The sequence below is a fragment of the Astatotilapia calliptera genome, chromosome 23 (assembly GCF_900246225.1).
Source record: "Astatotilapia calliptera chromosome 23, fAstCal1.2, whole genome shotgun sequence".
NCBI classification, from domain to species: domain Eukaryota; kingdom Metazoa; phylum Chordata; class Actinopteri; order Cichliformes; family Cichlidae; genus Astatotilapia; species Astatotilapia calliptera.
Window position 1 is genome coordinate 19,487,284 of NC_039323.1, and position 23,770 is coordinate 19,511,053.

The following is a 23,770-nucleotide window of genomic DNA, read 5'->3' on the forward strand; positions in this document are numbered from 1 at the left end:
GTGTGTTGTCTACATAGCAATGAAATTTAGCTGAATAGAAGCTTATAAATACAAAATAAAATAGCACCTAAAATGGAACCTTGTGTTACTCCACAGTAATTGTAACCTGTAGATGACCTTTAGTTGACTATGTTGACATAAAAGGGTTTTTCTATAAGACTGAAAGCAGCCAACACTTGCTTAAGCCCCTAAGAGCCTTTTGGCCTTCAAAACAGTGAAGGCAGTGAGTCATTACAGAAATCAATGTTTTTATGATCTATAATGGTAAAATTAACAATCCCAATTCACAAAACTGTGTCTATTCATAACATTTTGACAAAGTATATATACTACGTACCCCAGGCTAACTAATATCTAGGTAAGCTCTGCAAAACAGCTCTACCTGGGTATCGTGGACAGGTAAGTGACCAGCCGACTGAGGTCCTCCTGTTTTATTCGATCATGATTGGTCCTCGCAGGGAAGGTCAGGATTGGTCCACCTCGTTTGTCCCGTCCACCTGGAAAACACATAGAGCAGTTACTCAAACTGAGTTACATGAAGACCAAGCTGGGATAAAACCTGCAGCAGTATTAGTGTTTTTCTATTTTCTTTGCTTGTTTGTTTTTACCCGATACGAAGGCCACTTTCTCTCTGAGCACCGTCAGGACATCGACTGCCCGGACACACTCGGCTTTACCAGAACCTGAAAGACAGATAGAGGAAATCTTGAGCTGCTGGCTTTTGTCTAGTCCAGCTAGAGATCTACCACCATAGGAACCCCAAATCAAAGGTGAAACACAAACACTCTTCAAGCCCCCTTTATCAACGGCCTACTTTTTTTCTGATTGGCCAACATGTCTATTGTTGAAATATTTCTAATCACATTATTTTCAGCAGCTTTCTTCACTTCACCACCAACTTTCTATCAGTGGGGCATTGTGAAACTGGCATGAATACTGTGTCACCCACACTACTGACCACACTGGGATGCCGTCATGTAAAAATATTACTAAGAGTGGTCAAAAACTCCACACTGACTTATCGTTCCAGCTCAAGATATTTGAGTGGGATCAGTGTGGTGAAAAACACCTACAGGCTGAAAGTTAGGAAATAAAGGACAAGGAAACATCAAACTACTTCCTCTCATCTACCAAAATCAGGCTTCAGCACGAGGAGCTGACAGACATTTCAATTAAAAAGCTCCTGCAGCTCAGGGAGCATGTCTTTGTGTACTTGTATGCCTATATTTGTGAGGACTGTGCTGAATTTAAGACCCTGTGAGGACATTATCTCTAAAAAACCCCCACAAAGGTCTGTTTTCAGGGGTTGAGATGTGCTTTTAACATTTGATCAGGTTTAGGTTTGTCATGGTGTAGGAGCCTGAAAACACATTTTGTCATTGGCGGTCCCCACAAAGCTAGGAGTACAAACATAAGTGTGTGTTGCAGACGGCCTCCCATGTGCGTCAGATCATCCTCCACAGCGGGGAGAAAGCTAATCCAACACACACACACACACACACACACACACACACACACACACACACACACACACACACACACACACACACACACACAATGAAGGCATTAAACGTCTCACATTAGCAGCTCAACGAGCAGCAATAACCCTCAGAGAGAAAACCTAAAAACAGGAAGGAGAAGAGAAACACTTCTGCAACTTAAGCTCCCTGCTTGCAGCACCCTATTTCTCCTTCTCCATCCGTGTCTGTCAGACTGACCCAGACTGACTTATTAACTAATCAGCTTCAGACCCCTGATAATCCATCAAGGGTTTTAGTCAGGCCACACCCATGTGTGATAATAACCCAAATAACCTACACATAAATTCACTGTGATAAGAATATTTACTTCAAACAGAAAGTAGAAAAGCCCCAAAAGACTATGGGAATGACTGAAGACTAAATGTGATTTAAACCATAGGCTGTTACAAAAATAAACCATCCAAATTATGGAGTTCATTTTCAATATTTTCTGCAAAAAAATCAACCAACAACAATAACAGAAGTCAAACTGTGTTCTACCTTCAGATGACTAATGAGCTGCACTGTTTTGCATCCGGTCCCCATGTGGAAAAATACCCTGATTTGGTCAATGAATCTGTAAGCAGGCCTCTTCATTTTAGCTTTCACCAACAGCTATTTTTTACCAAAGGAAGGACAAACATCAACAGCACTGTACCTCCTTTCTCTTCCTTTATGGTTAGAACTCCCTAATCTTCACCTAACGGTGCGGGGTACCTGTAGTATATCTGCTGATTTCCATGTTTGCATCCATGAGCCCTACATGGCCTGTGTAGGTTTTTGGTCATCCAGGTCATGGAAGTCTTATGCTCTTGAGTTGACAGCAACTAGACATATTTTTTGATTCTTGATTCTCATTCAGAGGGCTTCTTCAGTTCGAAAGGCTCACGGCGAGTCCTAGGTATTTAAGCTCTAGTGGGATTAGAAAAGTCCCTAATTACCTATATACTTTGCTTCACAACTTTGCTCATATATTTATTAAACAACTAAGCTAAAGACAGGGTGGGTGAATGGTTATTAGGACCACCTCCAGGGTCACAACTCCACTACTGTTCTACTGGTTTTTTTTTCTTTTCAATTCTTTTTTTTTTTTATTACTTTGTACTTGAATGTGTGGTGAGGCATAGGGCTGCTTTACTGGGTCCAGCGCTGATTTAATTTTTGTGATGTTAATTAACTGCTTATCAGTTAATTATACCTGGGATTCCTCACCAGCTGTTAGAGCTGAAAAAAACAAAAACAAAACACTTGGATGAGAAATGAAATATTTTGATGAATCTAAAAACAAGTTACAGTTTCCTTCAGTTCAAGTACTTAAAGTCTTGCTTTATCATTAAACAATCCCTTTAAGACTCTTTTTATATGTGAATAACCATGAAGAAAAACATCTTGGAAAATATAAAATTTCCCAGTGCTTAGACCCTGCAGGAGTAATTTGTAGACTTGCAGTGAATTACTGAAGACTTTACTAACTGTCTTTTGGAAATGGGAAGATGCATGTTTAATGACAATTGGGTTTAGAATAACTGTTTCTCTTGGTGATTAAACTCAGCCTTGCTGCTTTCAGATGACTGCTGAGCTACACTGTTTTAATCCTTTTCCCATGTGGCAAAATACCCAGACTTCTTCTGTTCCATAAGTCGAGTCTTATAATAGAAAGTCAAAAGAACTTGATTGTTTTCTCCATATTTGAAAGAATGCTAGGTTCTGCTTGGGTCTGAGTAACTGTAAATTTTATAATTAGATGCTGAGTGGAAGGGTCCATGTGGACGCCCACATGCCTGCCAGTTTTTGTGACTGTACAAACTCATCTGCAGAGACTTTGAATTACTATGCACCGACTATGCTTGTGCCCCAGGCAGCAGACTTCAAGTGGACTTCAAAAGAAATATAACAGGAGTGACTACTCAACTGTGGCATCTCCAGCTGTCCGTGTTCTCGACAGAGTATAATAAGGGCTAGCTTCTCACCTTCAGTCAGGAGCCCTTGGTGCCACATTGTACCTCTGCAGTGTAACTGTTCAACGTGCAAGGTTACCAAAGCAAACTAGAATAGTTAACACAAACCATCATCTTTACTTACATCTCTACAAGAAAATGGTCTGCACTTCATGATCCGGCAAAAACGAAGAACCTAAACAAGCAACATGCTAAAACAAAGCTGCCTGGTGTCCAGGCTAACAATCAGTCTTTCAAGTAGGTGTTTGCTCTCATCTGAGAGTTTGAATGGATTGGACCGGACATCAAAGGCTATAATGCGCTATGAAGACAACTTTCCACTGTTCTTTGGTCAAAGTAGCTAAAGGTCATTTGCTCAAGAAAGAAACTTGAGATTGAGATCAGGGGTATAGTTGCAGCTCAGTAAAAGCAAGCGGTGGTGAGCCATCTTCACTGAATCAATCAATAGTATTAATATTTTAAGGAAACCCCACCTATTGAATAATAAAATAAGATATAAAAGTCCATTTAAACATTAATTGACTATATCCACTGTATCCTACAGAGGGCAGTGGTGGGCTTGAGACTGTCTCAGCTGATGTTGGGCACAAAAGACTTCAGCCTTCAATAGATCTGCAGCAATTACGCTTGGTTAATGATTACTGGAACCAGCTAATGGACAGAAAATCAATCAGCATCTAGTTTAACATTCTGATAAGTAGTTTTTGAAAGATTTCATAGTTTGTGCTTCCCATACAGGAGAACTGGCCACTGTTCCTCAGCTGACATGATAGCAAATTACTTTTGAGTGTTAAACTCAGAAAGCAGATATTTGTTGATGTGATTTTGAGCTCTGTGAGAATCTCTGTATGGTTAATCAATCAGTCGATTAGTAAATTAATCTGCGCTGAAAATCATGGTTAGTTGCAGTGGTGGGCTTCAAGCTGTGGATCAAATACATTTGGGAATCAGTGTCCAATGTTTAAATTAAAATGCAAAATCATTCAATTTGAATTTAGTTGCATCCCATTAAAAAAACCTAAACTCCAGTTCCTGCTCTGATTTCTTTAGCCTGAGATGAGCTTCCCAATGTGCTGCAACTGATGTGCTGCAACTGATGTTTTTTTTCTGTGATAAATCATCAATAAGAACACTGAGAGCAGGCAGTTCTTTATCGCTACCGAGTTAAACTCCACACTCCTGCTCTTCACTTGCTGCTGTTTGTCGTGAATTAGCCGAATTTGAAAAAAAAGATGATGAATGTGTTGGAGTGGGTGGACCTGTTGTTAATATATGGCAGCTCTGAGAGCAGAAGCTAACAGCCTGCAGCCGCTAATGAGTCGCTGGTGGGTGTTTGAGGTCTGTTCGAGTGTAAATACAACTGAACCTGGCACGTTCCGCCACATCTGATTGATCCTCGATCGGTTGTCAATCAAGGTGACACCATCGAGATTTGGAGGAGGGATTTCCACTCTGATAAAGCTGTCTGACACCAATAAAACACTCACTCTCTGAGTCAGTCACAAGCTGAAAATAGCGGCTGTGCAGAGCACATGAAAAGCCTTCAGAGGAACTTGCTGTCAGTCTGTCAGGACTCATCACACTGATTACACAACAAAAACTAATGAATATATTTCCCCGCAGTGTCCTCTGAATCTCTGAAATGTCAGCCTCGTGGATTTGAAGACATCGCAGTCCGAGGCCAAAAATACAACATTACTTTCTTTTTCTGAGTGACCTTGGTGCCATTTCTCTGCTTGTAAAAACAGCCTCGAGACATCCAGTTTTTATGTTGCCCAAAACGAACTACACTGACATATAGCCTGATCTGAGAAAGAGCTACAAACAGTGTTACTCACAGCCGTTCCATCGTGAATGCAGCTTCATTCACAGAAAAATCACACAAACTGCTTTACAGTTTAACCATCAGCTGCTCCACAATAAAAGTCTGCCAAATACTTCACAATAAAAGTCTGTCAGCTTCTTCACAATAAAAGTCTGTAAGATGCTTTACAAAAAAATCTGTCAGCTGTTTCACAATCAAAATTAATCAAGTACTTTAAAGTAAGTCTTTCCGCTGCTTCACAATAAAAATCTGTCAAATACTTCACAATAAAAGTCTCCCAGCTGTTTCACAATCCAAATCTGTCAAAGACTTTACAATAAAGGTCTGTCAGCTGCTTCACAATAAAAGTCTGTAAGATGCTTTACAATAAAAATGTGTCAAATACTTCACAATAAAAGTCTGTCAGCTGCTTCCCAATGAAATGCCATCAATACTTCACATTAAAAGTCTGTATACTGCTTCATGCTCCTATGTGAAATAATGAAATTCTTTTAGCCTCAGTGTTTCTACTTTCCATTAGTTGCATTGTGTAACTTGCTGTTACTGACAGTGCTGTCAGTGGTTTTGCTAAAATATCTTCTTCCATAATGTTCACAGCAGCTGATTACTGTACATTTAAACCTACACTTGTTCTACTCAAACACCATTTAGCTGATTTCTTGTTACTGTAAGCTATTTGACTTCTGCAAGTTATTATTATTCCTACTTTGTCTTACAGCTATAACCTTCCTGGAACACGACACAGCCCCACGTTGGTTGCTTGCCAGTTAAAATGTGATAATGTGTGACTGAACACAGCGTAAAAGCATAAAATCAACTGATAGAGAGCCCTGAGATCATTAAAGATCATCTGGATTGTTTGTATGTAACTGAAAGCAGAGATGCTGTAATTCATAATGACGCTGATGAGATGCAGTTTTCCTTCATGGTCAATTGCCTGATAACAGTCTAGCAGAAAAGATAAGTACATCACATCCATTTAGCAGCGCTTTTGTCCAAAACATGAAGAGGCTGCTGGGACTGAGCAACCAACCCTGTGAACGATGGCCAACCTGCTCTAAACCACTGAGCTACAGCTGTGGCAAATATTTAAATTACCACAGGGAGCTTGCCAAACAGACACCACAGGTCCCTTTGGGGACCCGTGGGGCTGTGTCCCACTTTTCCCTCCTGGTAATCCAGCTTTTCCTATATCCATATGTTAGGTTTGTAGTCATTTTAACCCATGGCTGGGTTATTTTATTTTTTTTATTTATCCAACACTTTATTTTTAGGTTTTTAATATGCAACGGAAGAAATCAGAAGAAATTTCTAATTCTGCTTTCTGTCAGAAATGTTTCCCATAACCCTCAAAATTCAGGTCAGTTTGCCTGCTGAGCACATGTCCTGAACCATATCTGACTGGTGCTGCTCTTTACATCTTCACATAGATTTTCTTGCTACTATCAGCAAAACATTAGCAAGGTTGTCGAGCTATATCCTTGTAAAGCCTCCTCAGTGTTCCTTATATTCTGTACATCCCAGCATATTTAATTGGAACAACAAAGCCTTTAATGCCTTTTGACATTTGTGTGGTTCTAAAAACACAGTCTGGTTTGTCTCATGGATGGTCTGCTTGGTTAATGCATGCCTCTGTGCAACAGCCACTTTTTGCAGTTCTGTTTTATTTTCTTCTGGTTTCTAGTTTTATTGGTTGTGTTTATTATCATTAGCTGCCATTAGAAATTATTATATGTTTTATTCCTTTGAGGCACTGATTTCAGGAATTCTACTTCTTCCTAGATTCCTTGCTGGCCTAATTTTGCTCTTTTGAAGAGATTTCGTGAAGAAACAAGTTTCACTCTTGTAGCTGAACAATATTTGGCTCTTACTATGCTATGTTTGATTCACCAAAATGAATCCCAACCACTACTGAAGGGCAGCAGTGAAATTTGTGAAGCTAATAAGGCTGTTTGGTCCACTAGCCTTAGGCTTTATTATGCTTATTCATAGTCATATCATACCACAGTTTGTGAACTGTAGACTAAGGTCGCATTTCACTATATTAAATAATCTTCGGATTGGTTTTTCAACTATCTCTTCAATCTTTCGGTAAGTAAACGTTTAGAAAATATTTTTTTCAAGTTCACTGTGATGTCCTGTTTTCTCAGACCAACAGTCTGAGATTCAATAAAGGAAAGCTGCAAGTATATCCGAGAAGCTTTTATTAATTTTTTTTTTTTTAAGTGTCATTATGCAGCTCCTAATTACCTCTGCCAAGGTCATGAAAATAGTTGTATGTTCAAATATGAGAAGCTGATTAACTGATCATCAAAAAAAGCTTCTGATTACTTTCATTATTCAGTACACATTCTGAAATTACCTCCGCCAAGGTTAAGTCCTCTGAAGAATTAAACAAAATCTACGGCGCCAGCTCACAGAAATGTTTGTGGAGACGTAAAGCGTGCTAAATTTTGGCGTATAAGCCTCAGTCAGACAGCCATGTGTAGCCTTTATCCACTAGTACCTACTCAGAAAAATAGAGACCAGTCGATAAACACAGAGTTTATTCCATCACTGGTGGGCAAGTGGTTGTTGGTTTACGGTACCTCTCAAAAGGTATACGGTGCTACACTAAAAACACTGATTGTGATTGATTTGGTCGCTAATAGATTGAGATGGTGGCCTACAATTTGCATGGAAAACACTGACTTGTCTGCAAAAACTCACCATTTACTCTCTGAGTGCTTTTAAAACTGTACAAAGTGAAGTACAAATCGTATCTTCAAAGTAAAAGTCTTACTGTCGCAACCAACATGTTTCAAAAAGGTGAACATTCTCAATCACAGTCAAACATTTCACAGCTTCAGTGCTTCTTGGCAAGTAGTTGGCAAGTGTTTGCAAACAAGATGGTGTTCAATGACAAACAATGGGCAACTGCAGTAATCTTAGAGCACCTAAAACAATCACAAAAAGGTTTTTGATGCACCACCATATACCGCTTTGCAACCAACCAATTGCCAGCAACCACCAACTAGTTCTCTAATGACCAGTGTTTATTGGGTCTTTAGCCGATCTCTAGGATTAAAGCTGGAGGTGTGTTTAGACAAGTAACTTCTGAATCATCTATCCATTTTCGTCATGGGGTATGCTGAATTCCTTAGATCAAGGTGAGTTCAAAGAAAAAGTTCAAACTTTTCCTGAGGCCACAATTTTTTTTTCCAGCTGGCACTAAATTTGGCACAGATGATCTTCAGACCAATCCTGACAGAAGTTATCAGATGGATTTGGGATATCAAAAGCACCAGTCAATCACAGACAATCAAAGGGTCATATCACAGCAAGACATTACACTATCGTAACCAGCTTTAACTGGTGGACCATTTTTAGGAAGCGCAACCAATTCACCAATTATACCCCCCAAAACCCTAAAAGATGACACTAGAGAACTTAATGTCTGGTTTCACTATAAATGAATCTGTTAACTCTGGTTTTATTTCATTATTTAGCCCATAAAGCAACAAGAAACCAAACCAGTTGCAGAGAAAAGCAGTAAATCTTTCAAAATGACAATAAGTCTTCCGGGCTTCATTTGCCTTAATATCACTTTTTCATTATATTAAGAAAAATTAAGACTAATATGTGCTGTATTAAACCCATCCACCTACTATACATAGTTCAGATGGACACCGTGCTGTAGTGCAGATTTGTGGTACTTGTACTTCAAGTATTTCCTTTTCATGTTAACTCGTCCCTCTACTGCAGCTTTATTTAGATCAAGCACATTTTCATCCTCTGTAGTACGAGGATTCGCTGCTTCTCCTTTTTCCCTTTTTGCTTTTTCTCAGCCACTTCACACAGCCGAAGAGGAAATCATCAGCGGATTGATCAGCGGGGAAAATAATTAGCTGCAGTCCTGATCATTAAAATAAATAAGAAACAATCACACGTTCATCTCAGAAAAGCTTCAGGAAAGACAGAAAATCCATTACATTTGCTAAGTGATGGATCATTTTTTGTGTCATTTTTAATTAAACATTTTCAGGCAGCAGCTTCTTAAATGTGGATGTTGAACATTCTCCAATTTCTGTGATATTATGTCAAATTTGGGTTTTTTTGTTTTTAACAGCTTATCCAGCTTAAGGAGATGGAAGTTGGAGGGGTGAAAGGTGACCCAACAGTCATAATAACTGTTATGACTGCTGGGTGATAACAGCCTCTGTTTTACTGTATGTCCAGATATATACACTAAAATAGTTGATTATTCCCAGATTCCCAGATGGGCTGGTAGTAGTTACCACTGGTTGGAGCCTCTCAAATATGTCCTTCGATGTTTTCTGTCTGCAGGTTTATATAAAAATTTACAGCCTGATTACACAGCAGCCAAAAGCACAAACATGGTCCAGATGTCCTGTTCGGGGACTCCATTTAGCTGCTTTGCTGAGCTGGGCTGCCTGGGTCGCCATCTACCTGTCAGTCAAAGAGGCCACACCCCTCACAATGCAAACTTTAAGCCTCTACAGCAGCTGCAACCATGTGTATTTCTGTTGTACAGGTAGATATTTTAACATGGGAGTCTATGAGGACTGACTCACTGCTGGAGCCTGCCTCCAGTGGACATTTGGGGAACTGCATTTTTTGGTGCTCTATCTGCATTTGCCTGGAAAGACGATTGTTTTACGATTGTTTGAGCAAACTTTGTAAAAAAAAAAAAAAAAGAAAGAAAGAAAGAAAAAAAGAGACAGAGAGAGATCAAAACGAGCTGGAGGAGCAGCTTGCCTCCAACATATAGACCTCAGTGTGTTCGTGGGGTCGGTTGGGGGGGCTGGAGGTTTCGGGGGCTCCTGCACAGCTCCTGCTGCCTCCACCTCTAGATACAGTGTTTCAGTGTTAGAATATAAAATACACACACACTACATTACATCACACACATGTTCAATAAGCAAGGAGGCCTTCCCATAATCCTCCTTGGTGGGACCCCCTACACACACACATCTGAGCGACAGGACAGAGAGATGCTGACACACACACACATTCATGGTATGTAGCATATAGGGCACACACACACTGAGTCAATGGGCGGATGTGGAGGCATCATGGCGACAGCAGCTCTCTCTCTCACACACACTCACTCACACACACACACACACACCCTACCTGCCGTCGCCAGGCCGTCCGGGCCCGCTTCTCCTCCTCCATCCACCGGATTCATCCTCCCTCCTCCTCCTCGCGCTGCTCCGCCGCCCTCCTCCTCCTCGCGCTCTCTCCTCCGTTATGTACCGTCGCTCGCTCCGCTCCTCGCGCCTCCTCCCTGCCTACCCGTCCATCCCTGCTGCTTTACATCAGATCGGGTCGGTGCAGGCTCGGTCGGATGTGTTCCCCTCCTCCCGGTACCGATCACTACTGCATCCTCCCCGGCTCAGCCTCGACTGTCCTCCTCCTCCTCTTCCTCCTCCTCTTGCTGCTGCTGCTGTTCTTACGTTACCGTGATCCCGCGCGGCATCGCATCACATCACGTCACCGTTACTGCCTCCGTTACCGTTACTGCCCCCGGTATCCCCCCCTCAGTCAGTCTCTCTCTCTCTCTCCTCCTGTCGGTCCAGGCGGACGGACGTTCTGTGTCGGTGTGTGTCTCAGCACGCAGGCGCACCGGAGAGATGGAGGGGGGCGCTATGCACGAGGGCTGCAGCATCTGCTGCACCGCTCCCCACCCCCTGCTCACCCCCCGTTACTATAACGTTAAGGCTGCCGTCGGTACTACGAGCGCGGCTCCCGTTAACGTGACGGAGGCTGACGCCATCGGCTTACTCAGCCTCCACTTTATTATATTATATTAAATTATATTAATTATAATATATTTATTATATTATCCTCTTATTTAACATATTTATTTTAAACTCTATTATATTTAGAGTATTTCATATCATTTTTAACATTATTTTAAATATATAATAATTTTAGCACACATTTTTATTTTTTAATTATATTAATTTTTTTATTTTCACTTTATAATATGTCGTATTAGATTAATTGTTTTTTTCTTGTTTATATTTTCTAGATACTTTTTATTATTGCAGATTATTTTAGATTTAGGTTAAAATTTTTATATCATAATTAAAAAATATATATTGTTTTGTGTGTATTATTTTTTAAATTACGTTATGTTTACATTAAATTAATCGTATAACTTTTATCGCATTTTTTAATTATATTAGAATTTAATTTTAAAACATATATTATATGCTAATATCAATTTATTATTGTAGGCATATTTAATATTTTCTAGATTTTTCTAGATTATGTATTATTCTCATATTATAGACGTTTTCCATCATATACTTTCTTATATATTATTTTATATTATATTAACATATATTTTTTATCCATCCATATTCTTATTTATAAATTCAGGGTCCAGGGGAGACTGAAGCCGTTCCCAGCAGCCATAGAACTGGTATATACCCTGGAGAGAACCCACAGTGGGACAACACTCCACACAGACAAAACACAGTCGGTCCTGGACTCAAACCCAAAACTTTCTTGATGTGGGCCAACAATGCTAAACACTGTACTGCTCTGCTGTTTTCATTCTTTAGATTATATTCTTGTCATACTGAATGCTGTTAGCAATGAAATCCCTTTATTAATGTGCAAATAATACATCGTTAAATCATAAATGAATTAACATAAGCAATTATAATAATGATAATAACACACTTGTGAGATGTTCTCCAACAAATCAGAAAGTTAAAGATTTATTTCACATGACTCAGAAAACGCAAAGAAGTCACACACAGCTGCAAACGTCTGAAGGGAAAAGATAGCAAACCTCCTCAGAAATGAAGAGAAAATAAAGTGCGAAGAAATGTACAATAATATGTTTGAAGTGAAGCTGAGCAGCAGAGGAACCTACACAGCTGAATGAATAAAGCTGCAGCGCCACCTGCAGGAGAGAGAAGCAAACAGCAGACTGACCTCAAACTGCGGGATTAAAACCAAACAGGATAAAAGAGCTGTGATTAACAGCAACAGGGTTTCACCTTTAAATCAGTTTAGTTTCACATTTTTAATCTCCTTTTACTCGGAAAATAAATTGTTATTCTATTCATTAAGCTGCACAAGTACTTTCTTATTTTAATATCTGACCATCTTTGTGAAATTTTTAGAATATATTTCATGCACTTCTAATATTTTTCTACTCATTTAATAAATTTTTGTATTTTTAACTGTGCTTTATTTTTTCCACAATATTATAATTATATATCTTATATTATAATATAATTTTTTTTTATTTTTCACATATATTAAAATACTAATAATTATATATCTTGAAAGTATAGCAGAAGTTTTTGATGATTACTTGATTTTTACAACACATAAATTGTGTTAAAATATTTCACTAATTTCACCAAATGCCACTTGCAATATTTAAAATTATTTTTAAGACATGAAAAAAAAATATTTTCACTTTAATTTTCTATTTATATTTTTGTTATTTTAACATGTTTAAACGTTTAAATAAAGATTTTCATTAAAGTTGTTTTTTTCCTGAATGAAACTTTACTGCAGAGGGGTGTGTGCCGTCGCTGCGTCATGACGTCATGTTACCGTAGTAACAGAGGAGTCGTTTGCTTACTCTGTGCTAACAGCTAACAGAACTAGCTTGTTAGATAATAGTCGCCGTTTCTTGAGTTTTTAAGTGAAGGTTTGTAACTCAGCGAGTGACCATAAGTGCTATGTAGACGGCTAATGTAACCGCTTGAGTCACTCAGTGGTATCAAACTGTTAGCTGAGACGACAAACACGAGTCAGGTGAGGCTCTGCAGACACACCGGAAACACTTCTGTCTGTATTAGCTTTAGCGGGGCTTTACTTTGTGTACCTGTACTTTAAAGCCACTTTACCTGAGAGCGTGTTGCACCATCACACAGAATTTCAGATGGAAATGAGAGCACTTTTTTATAGTGCACTGATTTCCTGCATTATGAATTTTCTCTCTACAGACACCGAAGAGGGTCATTTCGAGACGTTCTAAGACTATAATATTTATACCCTTTATATGAACTCCTAAATAGATTTTTTTTCACACTTTGGGACTTTTTTAACTCTTAAAAGTTTAACCCAAGTGCTTCTGTCAACATTTTTAATATTATTTTGTAATTTGTGGAACTTTTAAAAGGTTTAACGGTTTGGAAATATTTAAACACATTAGGAATAGTTGAACTAATATATTAAAAAACTATTTTTGGTGTCTAAGATTTAGGTATGTTAATTCTTGTAATTAGAAGTTTTAATTCTATTTTACAGTTTTTTCTGATTGCTTAAGCACATTTTTTGTAACTATTGGCTAATTTTGCAAAACTCTTCACACAAATAAGAAAACCTGTCACCCAATAATCAAAATATTGTAGTTCTCTTGCAAAAGCAAACACAGCTAGATTAACTCTTCACACCTTCGTAAAAATGGTGTTTCCGTATCAAACAGTACACACAAGCTATCATCTACTAAGCACACAATGCGCCAACTGCACACTGATGGTATGAATACAAAACACATCTGGCTTTTGCTTTCTCTGTGCACAAGGTAGGCTATGTCAGTTTGAGCTCATACTTCTGTCATAGATCCATAAGCATAGAGGGATCCAAACTTCAAGTTCTGATGTTTATTCAAACACATCAAAACAAACACAAGTGTTCATTTCCAAGTATAGGATTATTTGCAATCGCCATAATGACTATATGGGTTACTTGGTCTGCAGTGAACATGCTTCTTCTGCCCCCAGCATCTGGTCATCTAGCAATTCTGTAAAGTAACAATTTCAGTATTTTTACATCAATGGTATCGGTGTGTTTCTCATTGGCATATGGCAGTGCTACAAATCTTTGTGACTGTACTAACCGATTCTCATTTCAAGATGTCCTTATGGTACTTGCTACAGTGTAGCGGCTCGAGTTAGGCTGGACCCGTTGGCCAGCTACCCTCAGGGTCATTCCACGGTTGATTACATGGTCCACTATCGTAGCTCTGATGTCATCAGCAATTCTATTTCTTACTCTTCCTACCCTTCCTCTCCCCCCTTCTCATCTTCCTCTCCCCCCTCCTCGTCTTCCTCTTGCTCCTCCTTGTCCTTGTCGTCCTCTTCATCCTACTTCTTCACCTCCACATCCTCTTCCTCGGCCTCCTCTACTTCTCACTCTTTTTGCTCCCTCCATTGTACTCCGCACACACAGCTTACCTGTATTATAGTGCTTAGGCTGATTGCAAAGTGAACTAATTATCTAAAAAAGTTTTCACATGTGAAAGTGTGCCAGACAGTTGGCAAATTAGTGTTAATGATAGCCATACATGTGTATACTTTTGCTAGGAGTGTGTTGGAAATTTGGTAATTGAGTGTTGTGCAGTGAATTGTGCCTACAGTTTTGCAAAGTGTGTGTTACAAAATTGCAAACTGAGTGCAAAGCAGTTTTTGTGCTTTTAGTTTTGCAAACTCAGTGAGTGGTTTTGCTATAAGTCTGGATAGTTTTAGAGATTGTGCTACAGGAATCACAGTTAGGGTTTAAGCATTCAGAAAAAACTGTAATCACTTCAATCAATTTAGCTGCTAGAGCGCCCCCTCCCCCCAAAAAAGTGACAAATTCAATGTGCTGTATATATAAATGAAATATAAGTTAATAAAAATGCTAACAAATTTAAATGAACAGAAATGATTGTAATCTTTTAAACGGTTATAGTTTATTTTACCATTTCTATCTGCAATAAAAGGTAAAGAACTCCCTTTTATTTTTAGCTTAATTTAACATCTAATGTTTTGAAAGATTTAATACAGACTTAATGTTTCAAATAAAATTACTGTATTTTTTAAAATATAATTGAAATGCTATCAAATTGCTATTTTAATGTTTTTATTATTTATCATTCTTTTTAAAAACAAAATTATGGTATTTATGTTTTGTATCAGATATTTTGGAAATTATTGTTTTGTGTTTACAGGAAGTTGGAGGTGATGGAGGTGAAGAAGAAGCCCGAGGAAGAGGAGAATGAGCTGGTGTTGGAGCTGAAGGGGCAGCTGGAGAATGAACACCTGACCCCGGTGGAAAAACTCAGACTGCTGAATGATAGCTTAAACAGTGAGAGGCTCACTTCCTGTCAGTTCCTCTGTCAAACAAAATTTCAGAATAAGAGCATGTACAACTCTTTTTATCTTACATTTCCTGTGTTAGATGCTCTGAACTCGGCAGCTGTCCACGTGAACAGTGGCGAGCTGACTCGGCTGAAGTCTCAGCTGTATCTGAGCGGCGTGCTGATCCACTGCGTCCGTGTTCTGTCTCTGCATCCCAGCAGCCTGTGGGGCGACCTGAGTGCCGCTGCTACACTGGCCCACCTCACCAGGTAACCTGAGATCACAGCTTCACTTTAAACTGAGGATTTATTTGAAGGAGGATAGCGATCCCACACCTGTCTGTCTGTCTGCAGCTCCTGCTGTGTGGGGGTGGAGCCTGGCCCACACTCTGAGACCTTTCATCGGCTCTTCCTGCCGTCAGTCGTGGATGCTCTGCTGTCATTGGCTGCTCAGCTGGTGAACCGAACGGAGGTGAGAAGCTTGATTTGGTGGATGTTTGAGCTGAGCTGCAGTCAGATTGAGGATGTAAATCTTTCTGTGTGTGTGTGTGTCAGAATGTGTCTCTCCTCAGGAAGGTGATGGACTCTGTCGGCTGGCTGCTCGCCGCTCACACTCACCTCACAGAGAAAGGTCAGTTGACTACTAAACCTGCAGCTTTCAGTACTAAAAAGACCCACGGGAACTGTGTTTAACCTTACTGTGTTTGTGTGTGTGTGTCTAGTCCTCAGCTCCATCCACTATGAGCAGATCCAGGTGTGTGATGATGTCACTGTGTCTCTGCTCTGTGTCCAGATGTGGATTCAAACCTGCACGGCCAACAGGTAACACACCACCTCCTGTCTGTGACTGTGTCGATAAAGTTTATTCAGACGGACCCCGTCTGTCACATCACTGACCTGTAAGAAAGAAGCATCTGAAAACTTTAGATTAAAATGTTGTCACTACTGAGCTTGTCTGTGAAGGTTCTCAGTCATCCAGGTCATCGTAGTCAAAGGAGCTTGCAAAGAAAAGCATCTGGACTTCTTTAAGTTACTTGAAGACGTTTCACCTCTCATTTGAGAAGCTTCTTCAGTTCTAAGGTCAAATGGTGGGGAGTCCCAGATTTAAACCTAGTGGGAGTATCCCCCCACAGAGGGACAAAAGGACCCCCTGATGATCCTCTAATCGCCTGAGCCAAGGTGTGAAACTGGGTGTGGGTCCGTATCAGCCAGAGTTTCGGGTGAGTTCATTGTGAAACCTGGCCCCACCTTATCATGCGAATTCCTGAGGTCAGATGGCCCAGGATGTGAGTGGGCGTTAAGGCGTCTGGGAAGGGATCTCAAAACTGGATTATAGATGGCAGAGAGTTGGTGTCGTAAACCACCGCCTCTGTTCAAAGATGGTCGCTCACAGTGGACATAGATGGCTTCTTTCACTCCTCTTTCAAACCATCTGTCCTCTCTGTCCAAAATGTGAACATTGGCATCCTCGAAAGACTGTCCTTTATCCTTAAGATGCAGATGGACTGCTGAGTCTTGTCCTGTGGAGGTGGCTCTTCTGTGTTGTGCCATACGCTTGTGAAGTGGCTGTTTGGTCTCTCCAATGTAGAGGTCTGGGCATTCCTCGCTGCACTGTACAGCATACGCCACATTGTTAAGTCTGTGTTTTGGCGTTTTGTCTTTCGGGTGAACCAGTTTTTGTCTGAGCGTGTTGCTGGGTCTGAAATACACCGGGATGTTGTGCTTGGAGAAAACTCTCCTGAGTTTTTCTGATACACCGGCTACATAGGGGATGACAATGTTTTTGCGTCTGTCTTTCTTATCCTCCCTCGCTGGTGTCTGATCTTCTTTTCTGTGCCTTTTTGCTGACTTTAAGAACGCCCATTTAGGATAGCCGCACGTTTTGAGTGCTTCCTTTATGTGTGTGTCATGGGCCGTGGTGCGCGGGCACGAAAGGATCCAGGCGCAGACTCCGAGCTAACAGAAAGACACTTTATTGAAACAACGAAAGGCGACCCGGGGAAATTAGAGAGCAAAACAGAAACTAAAAACCCGGGGAAACAATGACACGAGGAAGCCGGGATCGGGACGGCGGGGGGCTGCAATAGAAAGGGGAGATGATTACTAGGGAGCCAGGAAGCGGGGAAAACATATCAGGACTGAGTTAGAGTAGGGGCTTACGATAGAACGGGACCGTGGGAGCTCGGGAGGGAAGTGTGGCAGTCCGTGGGGGCAGGAAGTCCGTGGGAATGGCGAGTGGGCCAGGTGAGCACCGCGAGATCCAGTTGAGCCGGAGGACAGGCAGGTAGCAGACGCCGAGTAGAAACCTGGACAGAAGTAGGCAGGTTAAACAAAGTTCCAAGCAGAAGAGAATGCACACTTTTCGTGGAAGTCTGGTTACCACTGTGGGGATGACTAACGGACTGGCGTGGAGCATCCGTCAGTGCCGGATTAAGTGGATCTCCGTGTAATCACCGTGATGGAGAGCAGGTGTGCTGGTGATGGCCCAGCCCGGGGGTGTGGCTACCCGAGCATCACGCATTCCACAGACACAGGACCACGGACCATGACAGTGTGTGTTCCTTCTTTTTTCCTTCAGGCTTGGAGGGAACATGTTTTGCCCGGTGGTGTAGGGTCCTAATTACTCCAAGTTTGTGTTCCAGAGGGTGATGGGAGTCAAAGAGGAGGTACTGGTCCATGTGTGTGGGCTTCCGGTAAACTTCGATGTTGAGGTTGCCATTCTCTTCAATGTGCACAATGTGCCTTTCCTGTGTTCCAGGAAAGGCAAACAGTTGTCCTTTGACCTTAGAACTGAAGAAGCTTCTCGGATGAGAGGTGAAACGTCTTCAAGTAACTTAAACAAGTCCAGACGCTTTTCTTTGCAAGCTCCTTTGACCACTACTGAGCTTGTTCTTCTCCCTGCAGCGACTTCCTGTCTGGGTTGAGTGACGATTCCATACTTCTGCTGCTCAACGAGGCCATTGGCCAATTAGCTCTCAGTTCTGACTCTACGGTGGGAGGGGCCTCCCTCAGATTGATCCTTCTTATGGCCAGTCAGCTGGGCCGCTGCCTCCGGCCCCTCCTCCTCAGCTTCAGAGGTCAGTAGTCTCTTGAGGGCTGTGTGCCAATCCAGGGGCAGCATCCTGAATGCATCGGAGGACCCAGCCCACGTAGACCACGAAGGCCAGGTCCAAAGACCGAGAAGGCCGGAAGTGCAAGGCTGTTGCGTCACCGCTGTCTCATCGGACTTTAATAAACTCAGCTGTCTGCTTTTGGCTATCTAATATATAACAGGACATTGGAGTAAATTCTAGACCATCTCACACTTCTGTTTAATCAGTTTTCTGTTTAACGTTTATTCAGCTGTGTGAAAACTATAACTTTAATCTCAGCCAAACCGATTTATTAAACAATAACATATTACTTCTATATCATGTTTAACCTGAGTAGCGAAAGACTGCGCAGGGTCAGAAAACGATGTGATGGGAGTCCAGTATTCTGGCCGGCTCTAGTGAGCCTTGACCACCTGGTCAGCTATCAAGCTGGTGGGTAACAGAGGTCTCCAAAAATGTCACAGCAATTTTGCAAATATGTGATGTCTCGATAAACCAAGCAGATATTTGAACTTTACACAGCTACATTTTTGCCTGAAAAAATGTTAAAAGTTTATTTTGTGACCCAGAAAGAGTAATATTTCAAACTCTTTAGCCTCGCTCCTCTGCCATTGCGGTGTTTGAAAAGTATTTCTATATTATTATAAAAATATTATAAATAATAATTTAATTAATAAAGGTTAATAAGAGCAATATTACAACTAAGTAGCTCCCACCATTGTTGGAAACTGGAATTGGTTGGGCTGCGCTATGAATTCTGGGCCACGAAGGATACACCCGACCCATCCTTCAAATTCGGGGAAATGAAGGATGCATTTGTTGGCTGCATTTGGAGCAGCCTTCGAACTGGGACAGCATTCGTCGCCTGGCTGTGATGTAATCGGCCTCCCAATGCAGCCTCCGAAGGATGCAGCTGAATTGGGACATAGCACATGTGTAAGTGTGTCACAGCAGCCGAAAGGTCAGAGGTCACTGTGTGTTTGTGCGTCTGCAGGTCTGGACAGCCTGCTGCACAAAGACTGGAGGGGGCGGGGCTTCGACCGGGGCATTGATCAGCTGATCGCTCTTATCCAATCAGAGAAGGATGTCGTTAGTCAAACACAGGTGGGTTCGCTTTGTTAATTATTAAAGTCATAAAAATATTTTTGTTCTGACATTGTTTTTAAAGGAAAAAAATAATTCTCTGCTAAATTTTAAGTGTATTCAAAATATTTTATTGGTTTATTTAATATTTTTATTTATTTCTTAAACAAAAATATATTTTTAAATGTTTTTTTATTATTTAAATTTTTTCTAACATTATATGTAAAAATATTGTCAAAAATAAAACCGATTTTTAAAAATATATATTTTTAGTATTCTTTCATTTTAAATGTTTTTATGTTAACAAAAAAATGTAGTATTTAATTGTTTTTCAAATACAAATTTAAACAAGTTTTCAATTAAATAAAATATATTAATTTTATTATTAGTTATTTAATTAAAACTATATTTTTATATTTAAGTGCCTTATTTGGGATATTAAAATAATTATTTTTAATTTCATTAACAAAATATACTTTGGTAGCTTAAATTTTTCTCTCTCATTATTTTAAAACATTTGACACTGTAAAGCTGAATATGGATTACATTGTTTACCTATTTTATTGAAATAATTATTTTATTTACTTATTCTTTTATTTGTCTCCTGGATGTAGGACAGATTATTTCCTGCCATATAAATAAATTTAAAATAGCATGAGAGAGAATACTTGGCTTGACCTCTGACCCCTGCTGTCTATGTGCAGGGGAGTAGTGAGCATGTGCGGGCGGCATGTGTGATCCAAGCAGCCTGGAGGTCGTATAAAACCAGACGCAGAGTGAAGAGTCTCAACAGAGCCATCAGTGTCCTGCAGAGGAAGTACAGGTGACTACTTCCTGTTGTTTAGCCAACATGAGAGCACAGAAGCCCCGCCTACCTTAAACCAATTATCAAACTGGAGGTTTCAAACTGTAAGACTTCATGGCAAACTAATCTAGAATTTAATTTATCAGACAGAACTGATGGGGCCCAGTATAAGATGAATATATAATAAATAGGGATTATTTTAAACTGTTAATCATGCAAAGCTACATTAAAAGAGTCAGAGGATTAAAAAACAAAAGAGCTGGAAACAAGCAGGAGCTTGGATCAAAGCAACCTCACAGATGCCTATAGTTCAACCTGTGTGTGTTTGTGTGTCAGGGCTCGGAGAAGGGAGCAGCAGCAGCAGAAGGAGGCGCAGCTGTGGGAGGAGGAGCTCAAGTATCAGGTGAACCTTTCTGATTCATATGACAAAACTGTTAATTCTTCTATTCTTCTAAATCCCCTTTAGCTATTCCCAGAGTTACATTTTTAATTTGAAGGCTGTGTGTGTTATATTTACTAAAGCTTGTTCGCCGTGCTGTTTTCAGGTGTGTGTGAGACGTCAGCAGGCAAGGAGGAGGTTCCACCAGAAACAGAGACAGCTGCTGCAGCTGCTTCCAGCAGGTGAGAGACACAAAGCACCTGAAACCACGAGGCAATGTAGAAATCACTAAACCTTAAAATCCCTCCTGTTCAGACTCAGAGCGCCATCTCTCTGGGTTTGTCTTTAGTTTCTGTTAAACTCATGAAGTCTGCGTTTTAGAAAGAAAGAATTCCTGAGAGCAGATTTTAAAATCTTATAAAGGAGACGCCTGTACCTCACAGGGTTTATAATCTTCAACTTTCCTGCACAGCCCAATATCTCTGTCATGAAGTTTAGTGTTCGTTTTTCAGCTAAACCGCTACGATGATTCATCTAAATGAAATTAATCATCAATGCCCTGCGACAGACTGGGGACCAGTCCAGGATGTACCCTGCCTTTTGCATTAAGGCAGCTGGGATAGGCTCCAGCCCGCCCCCCCCCCCCCCCCCAGCGCAAACCTGAAAAAGATAAGCGGATGGATGGATGGAAATCATAATGAAAGAGAGTCTGGGGACATTTTTGTGTTCTCATGTGGAAGATTTGTTTCAAAATAATGAAATTTTTTTTTTCTAATTTTGTTCAGTGAAGGCTGAACAGAAGTTTGATTTAGGGTTCTGCTTTTAACTGGTGGGATCGTGGTTGGTTTCAAACACCTGACTCTGTGTTTGTTTGTTCAGACCAGGTGCAGTCATACCTGCAGGAGTGCGAGAATCGAGCCGCTGTGGTGATCCAGAGCTTCTGGCGAGGCTTCAGAGAGAGACGACACTACAGCAGCACGCAGCGGCACATGCTCAGACGAGAGCGAGCTGTCAGGATGCTGCAGAGAGGGGTACACACACACACACATCTGTTAAGTTGTATTCTCTGGAGCTGGTTACTCTTTACTCCGTCTTATCTTACGTTTCTTTCAGGTGCGTCGCTTTCTACACAAACGACGAGCAGCAAAAGTCCCGCCCCTCACTCCTTTCTGGATTGGTCAGAAAGGTTTGACAGACAGCCGGAGGGCGGAGCTAAAGCAGCAGGTGGATGAGCACATCGCTACACATCAGGTACGAGATTGATTTCAAAAAGTCCTCAACTGTTACCCATGATGTTTTGCACGCTACTGATTTGTGTGTGTGTGTTTGTGTCTGTGCGTGCGCCCTCAGTCGTTCCGTGTCTCTCCTGAGGAGTGTTCCTGCCTCCATGAGGAGGTGCAGCTGCTGCTGCTGTCAGTGCTGCAGACAGGAGCTCAGCAGAGGATGGAGGAGCAGCGGGTAGAGGCACTGCTGGCTCACGTGCACACACAGCTGGAGCTGCTCCGAGGTCCCTCACACACTCACACACAGCTTCACACATCTGGAGTTAAACTGAGATCAGTCGGATCAGTTAATAACAGTTGATCAATTAGTAACCAGTAAACATGTTGGCTCTACAGATGCTCCGCCCCTCTCTGTTGTCACAGAGACAGATGCTGACACCTTCCTGAGCCCGTCGGGTCCCGTCGCTGCTCGTGCCCGTGACGCCCACAACGCCATGCTCCAGGCGAGCCGGCTACCCTGGTGGAGGATGCTGGGAGACACGGACGCAGGTCCTGTGGATCCATTGGGCTCTACCCACCTGCCTGAGCTGGAGGAAGAGCTGGGAGGACTGTACATAGGAGGGACAGTGGCGGACAAGAAACAGACTCAGGTGGACGAAGTCAAACTGTAACGTGATCTCTCAGGTGAAATATGGACTCGCGCATCTGCTGACGAGGAAATGTTCTTATAAACATAGACTGTAAATAAAGGTTGGACATTACCCATTGTAAGTGTCTGTGTTTGGATGAGAGAATGGAATGCTAAGCTATTAACTCAGCCTACACTGTATAGGAGCATCACACAGACCTGATGCCTGCTAATTAGTGGTCAGTAACATCCAAATGAAATCCTAGAATTCCACTCTCCAAAACTGGAATATTTGGTATTGTTGTTAACCACTAAGCAGCCATGTTAGTCTATCAGAAATGCTTCAAAACGGCTCCGACAGCACAAATATGTTTGAAGGTCCAGTACAGGGTTTCCAGTTAGCTAAGGTGAAACCTAGCAAACAGCTAGAAGCTGCCTATCAGTCAAACAGCCCACACCCCTAATTCAATTAAATTCTGTTTTATTTATATTGCGCCAAATCACAGCAACAGCTGCCACAAGGAGCTTTATATTGTAAGGTAAAGACAGTAATCCTACTCTTATCTCCAAATATACTACTGCTGGGCGATTTTAACATCCACATGGACAACACATCAAATTCAGTCACAAGAGATTTTATATCCTGTCTGGACAATTTTGGCTTACACCAATATATGGACGTTCCCACACACTCCAAAGGACACATTTTGGATCTTGTTTGCTGTATTGGTGTCACCCCTAAGAATTGTGCTGTATTGGACATGCCTTTTTCAGACCATAAATTAGTTTTATTCAATGCTAGTCACCCACTATACAAAAATTAACAAAACCGCTCAATTACTTTTAGAAATATTAGGGGCATTGATCTATCAGCTCTTTCCCATGGCATTAATAATTTACCTACCAACTCTGTTTCTTTCTCTCGCTATGCGCCATGGTAGCCTACTCATCTGAAATTCGCCAACTTAAAGCTACTGGACGCCGCCTGGAACATCTCTCCAGGAAAACAGGACTTGCTATTCACAAGGACATGTATCTCAGTCATATATAACATTATAAAGAAGCTATTCATCATGCTAAATCTGCTTACTACACCTCTGTTATTGAATCCACTGAAGGAAACACTTGCACTTTGTTTTCTACATTGCATAATATTGT

At 41.1% G+C, this 23,770-nt stretch overlaps 2 protein-coding genes across 6 annotated transcripts in view; one reads left to right on the forward strand and one right to left on the reverse strand.

Annotated features, from left to right (window-relative positions):
* Positions 1–11,008, reverse strand: part of LOC113015504 (kalirin-like) — a 59,877-nt gene extending 48,869 nt beyond the window's left edge. For 2 of the 5 annotated variants that reach the window (XM_026157489.1, XM_026157487.1), the window contains exons 1-3: positions 10,440–11,003; positions 609–683; positions 383–497 (exon numbers count right to left, since the gene is read on the reverse strand). In XM_026157489.1, the coding sequence (XP_026013274.1) occupies positions 383–497; positions 609–683; positions 10,440–10,494 (245 nt within the window). In that variant the 5' untranslated portion in view covers positions 10,495–11,003. Of the gene's footprint in view, positions 1–382; positions 498–608; positions 684–5,316; positions 5,432–10,439 lie in introns of those variants that run through there. The other 3 variants (XM_026157488.1, XM_026157490.1, XM_026157491.1) reach the window with 3 other exon arrangements.
* Positions 11,009–12,832: 1,824 nt separating this feature from the next.
* Positions 12,833–22,745, forward strand: iqcb1 (IQ motif containing B1). The gene is made up of 15 exons (XM_026157523.1): positions 12,833–13,094; positions 15,274–15,410; positions 15,504–15,672; positions 15,757–15,874; positions 15,958–16,033; positions 16,125–16,224; positions 18,307–18,479; positions 19,489–19,598; positions 20,282–20,400; positions 20,719–20,785; positions 20,928–21,003; positions 21,641–21,792; positions 21,875–22,012; positions 22,112–22,268; positions 22,381–22,745. The coding sequence occupies exons 2-15, from the start codon at positions 15,287–15,289 to the stop codon at positions 22,653–22,655; spliced, it is 1,854 nt and encodes a 617-aa protein (XP_026013308.1). The 5' UTR covers positions 12,833–13,094; positions 15,274–15,286; the 3' UTR covers positions 22,656–22,745.
* The last annotated feature ends 1,025 nt before the right edge of the window (positions 22,746–23,770 follow it).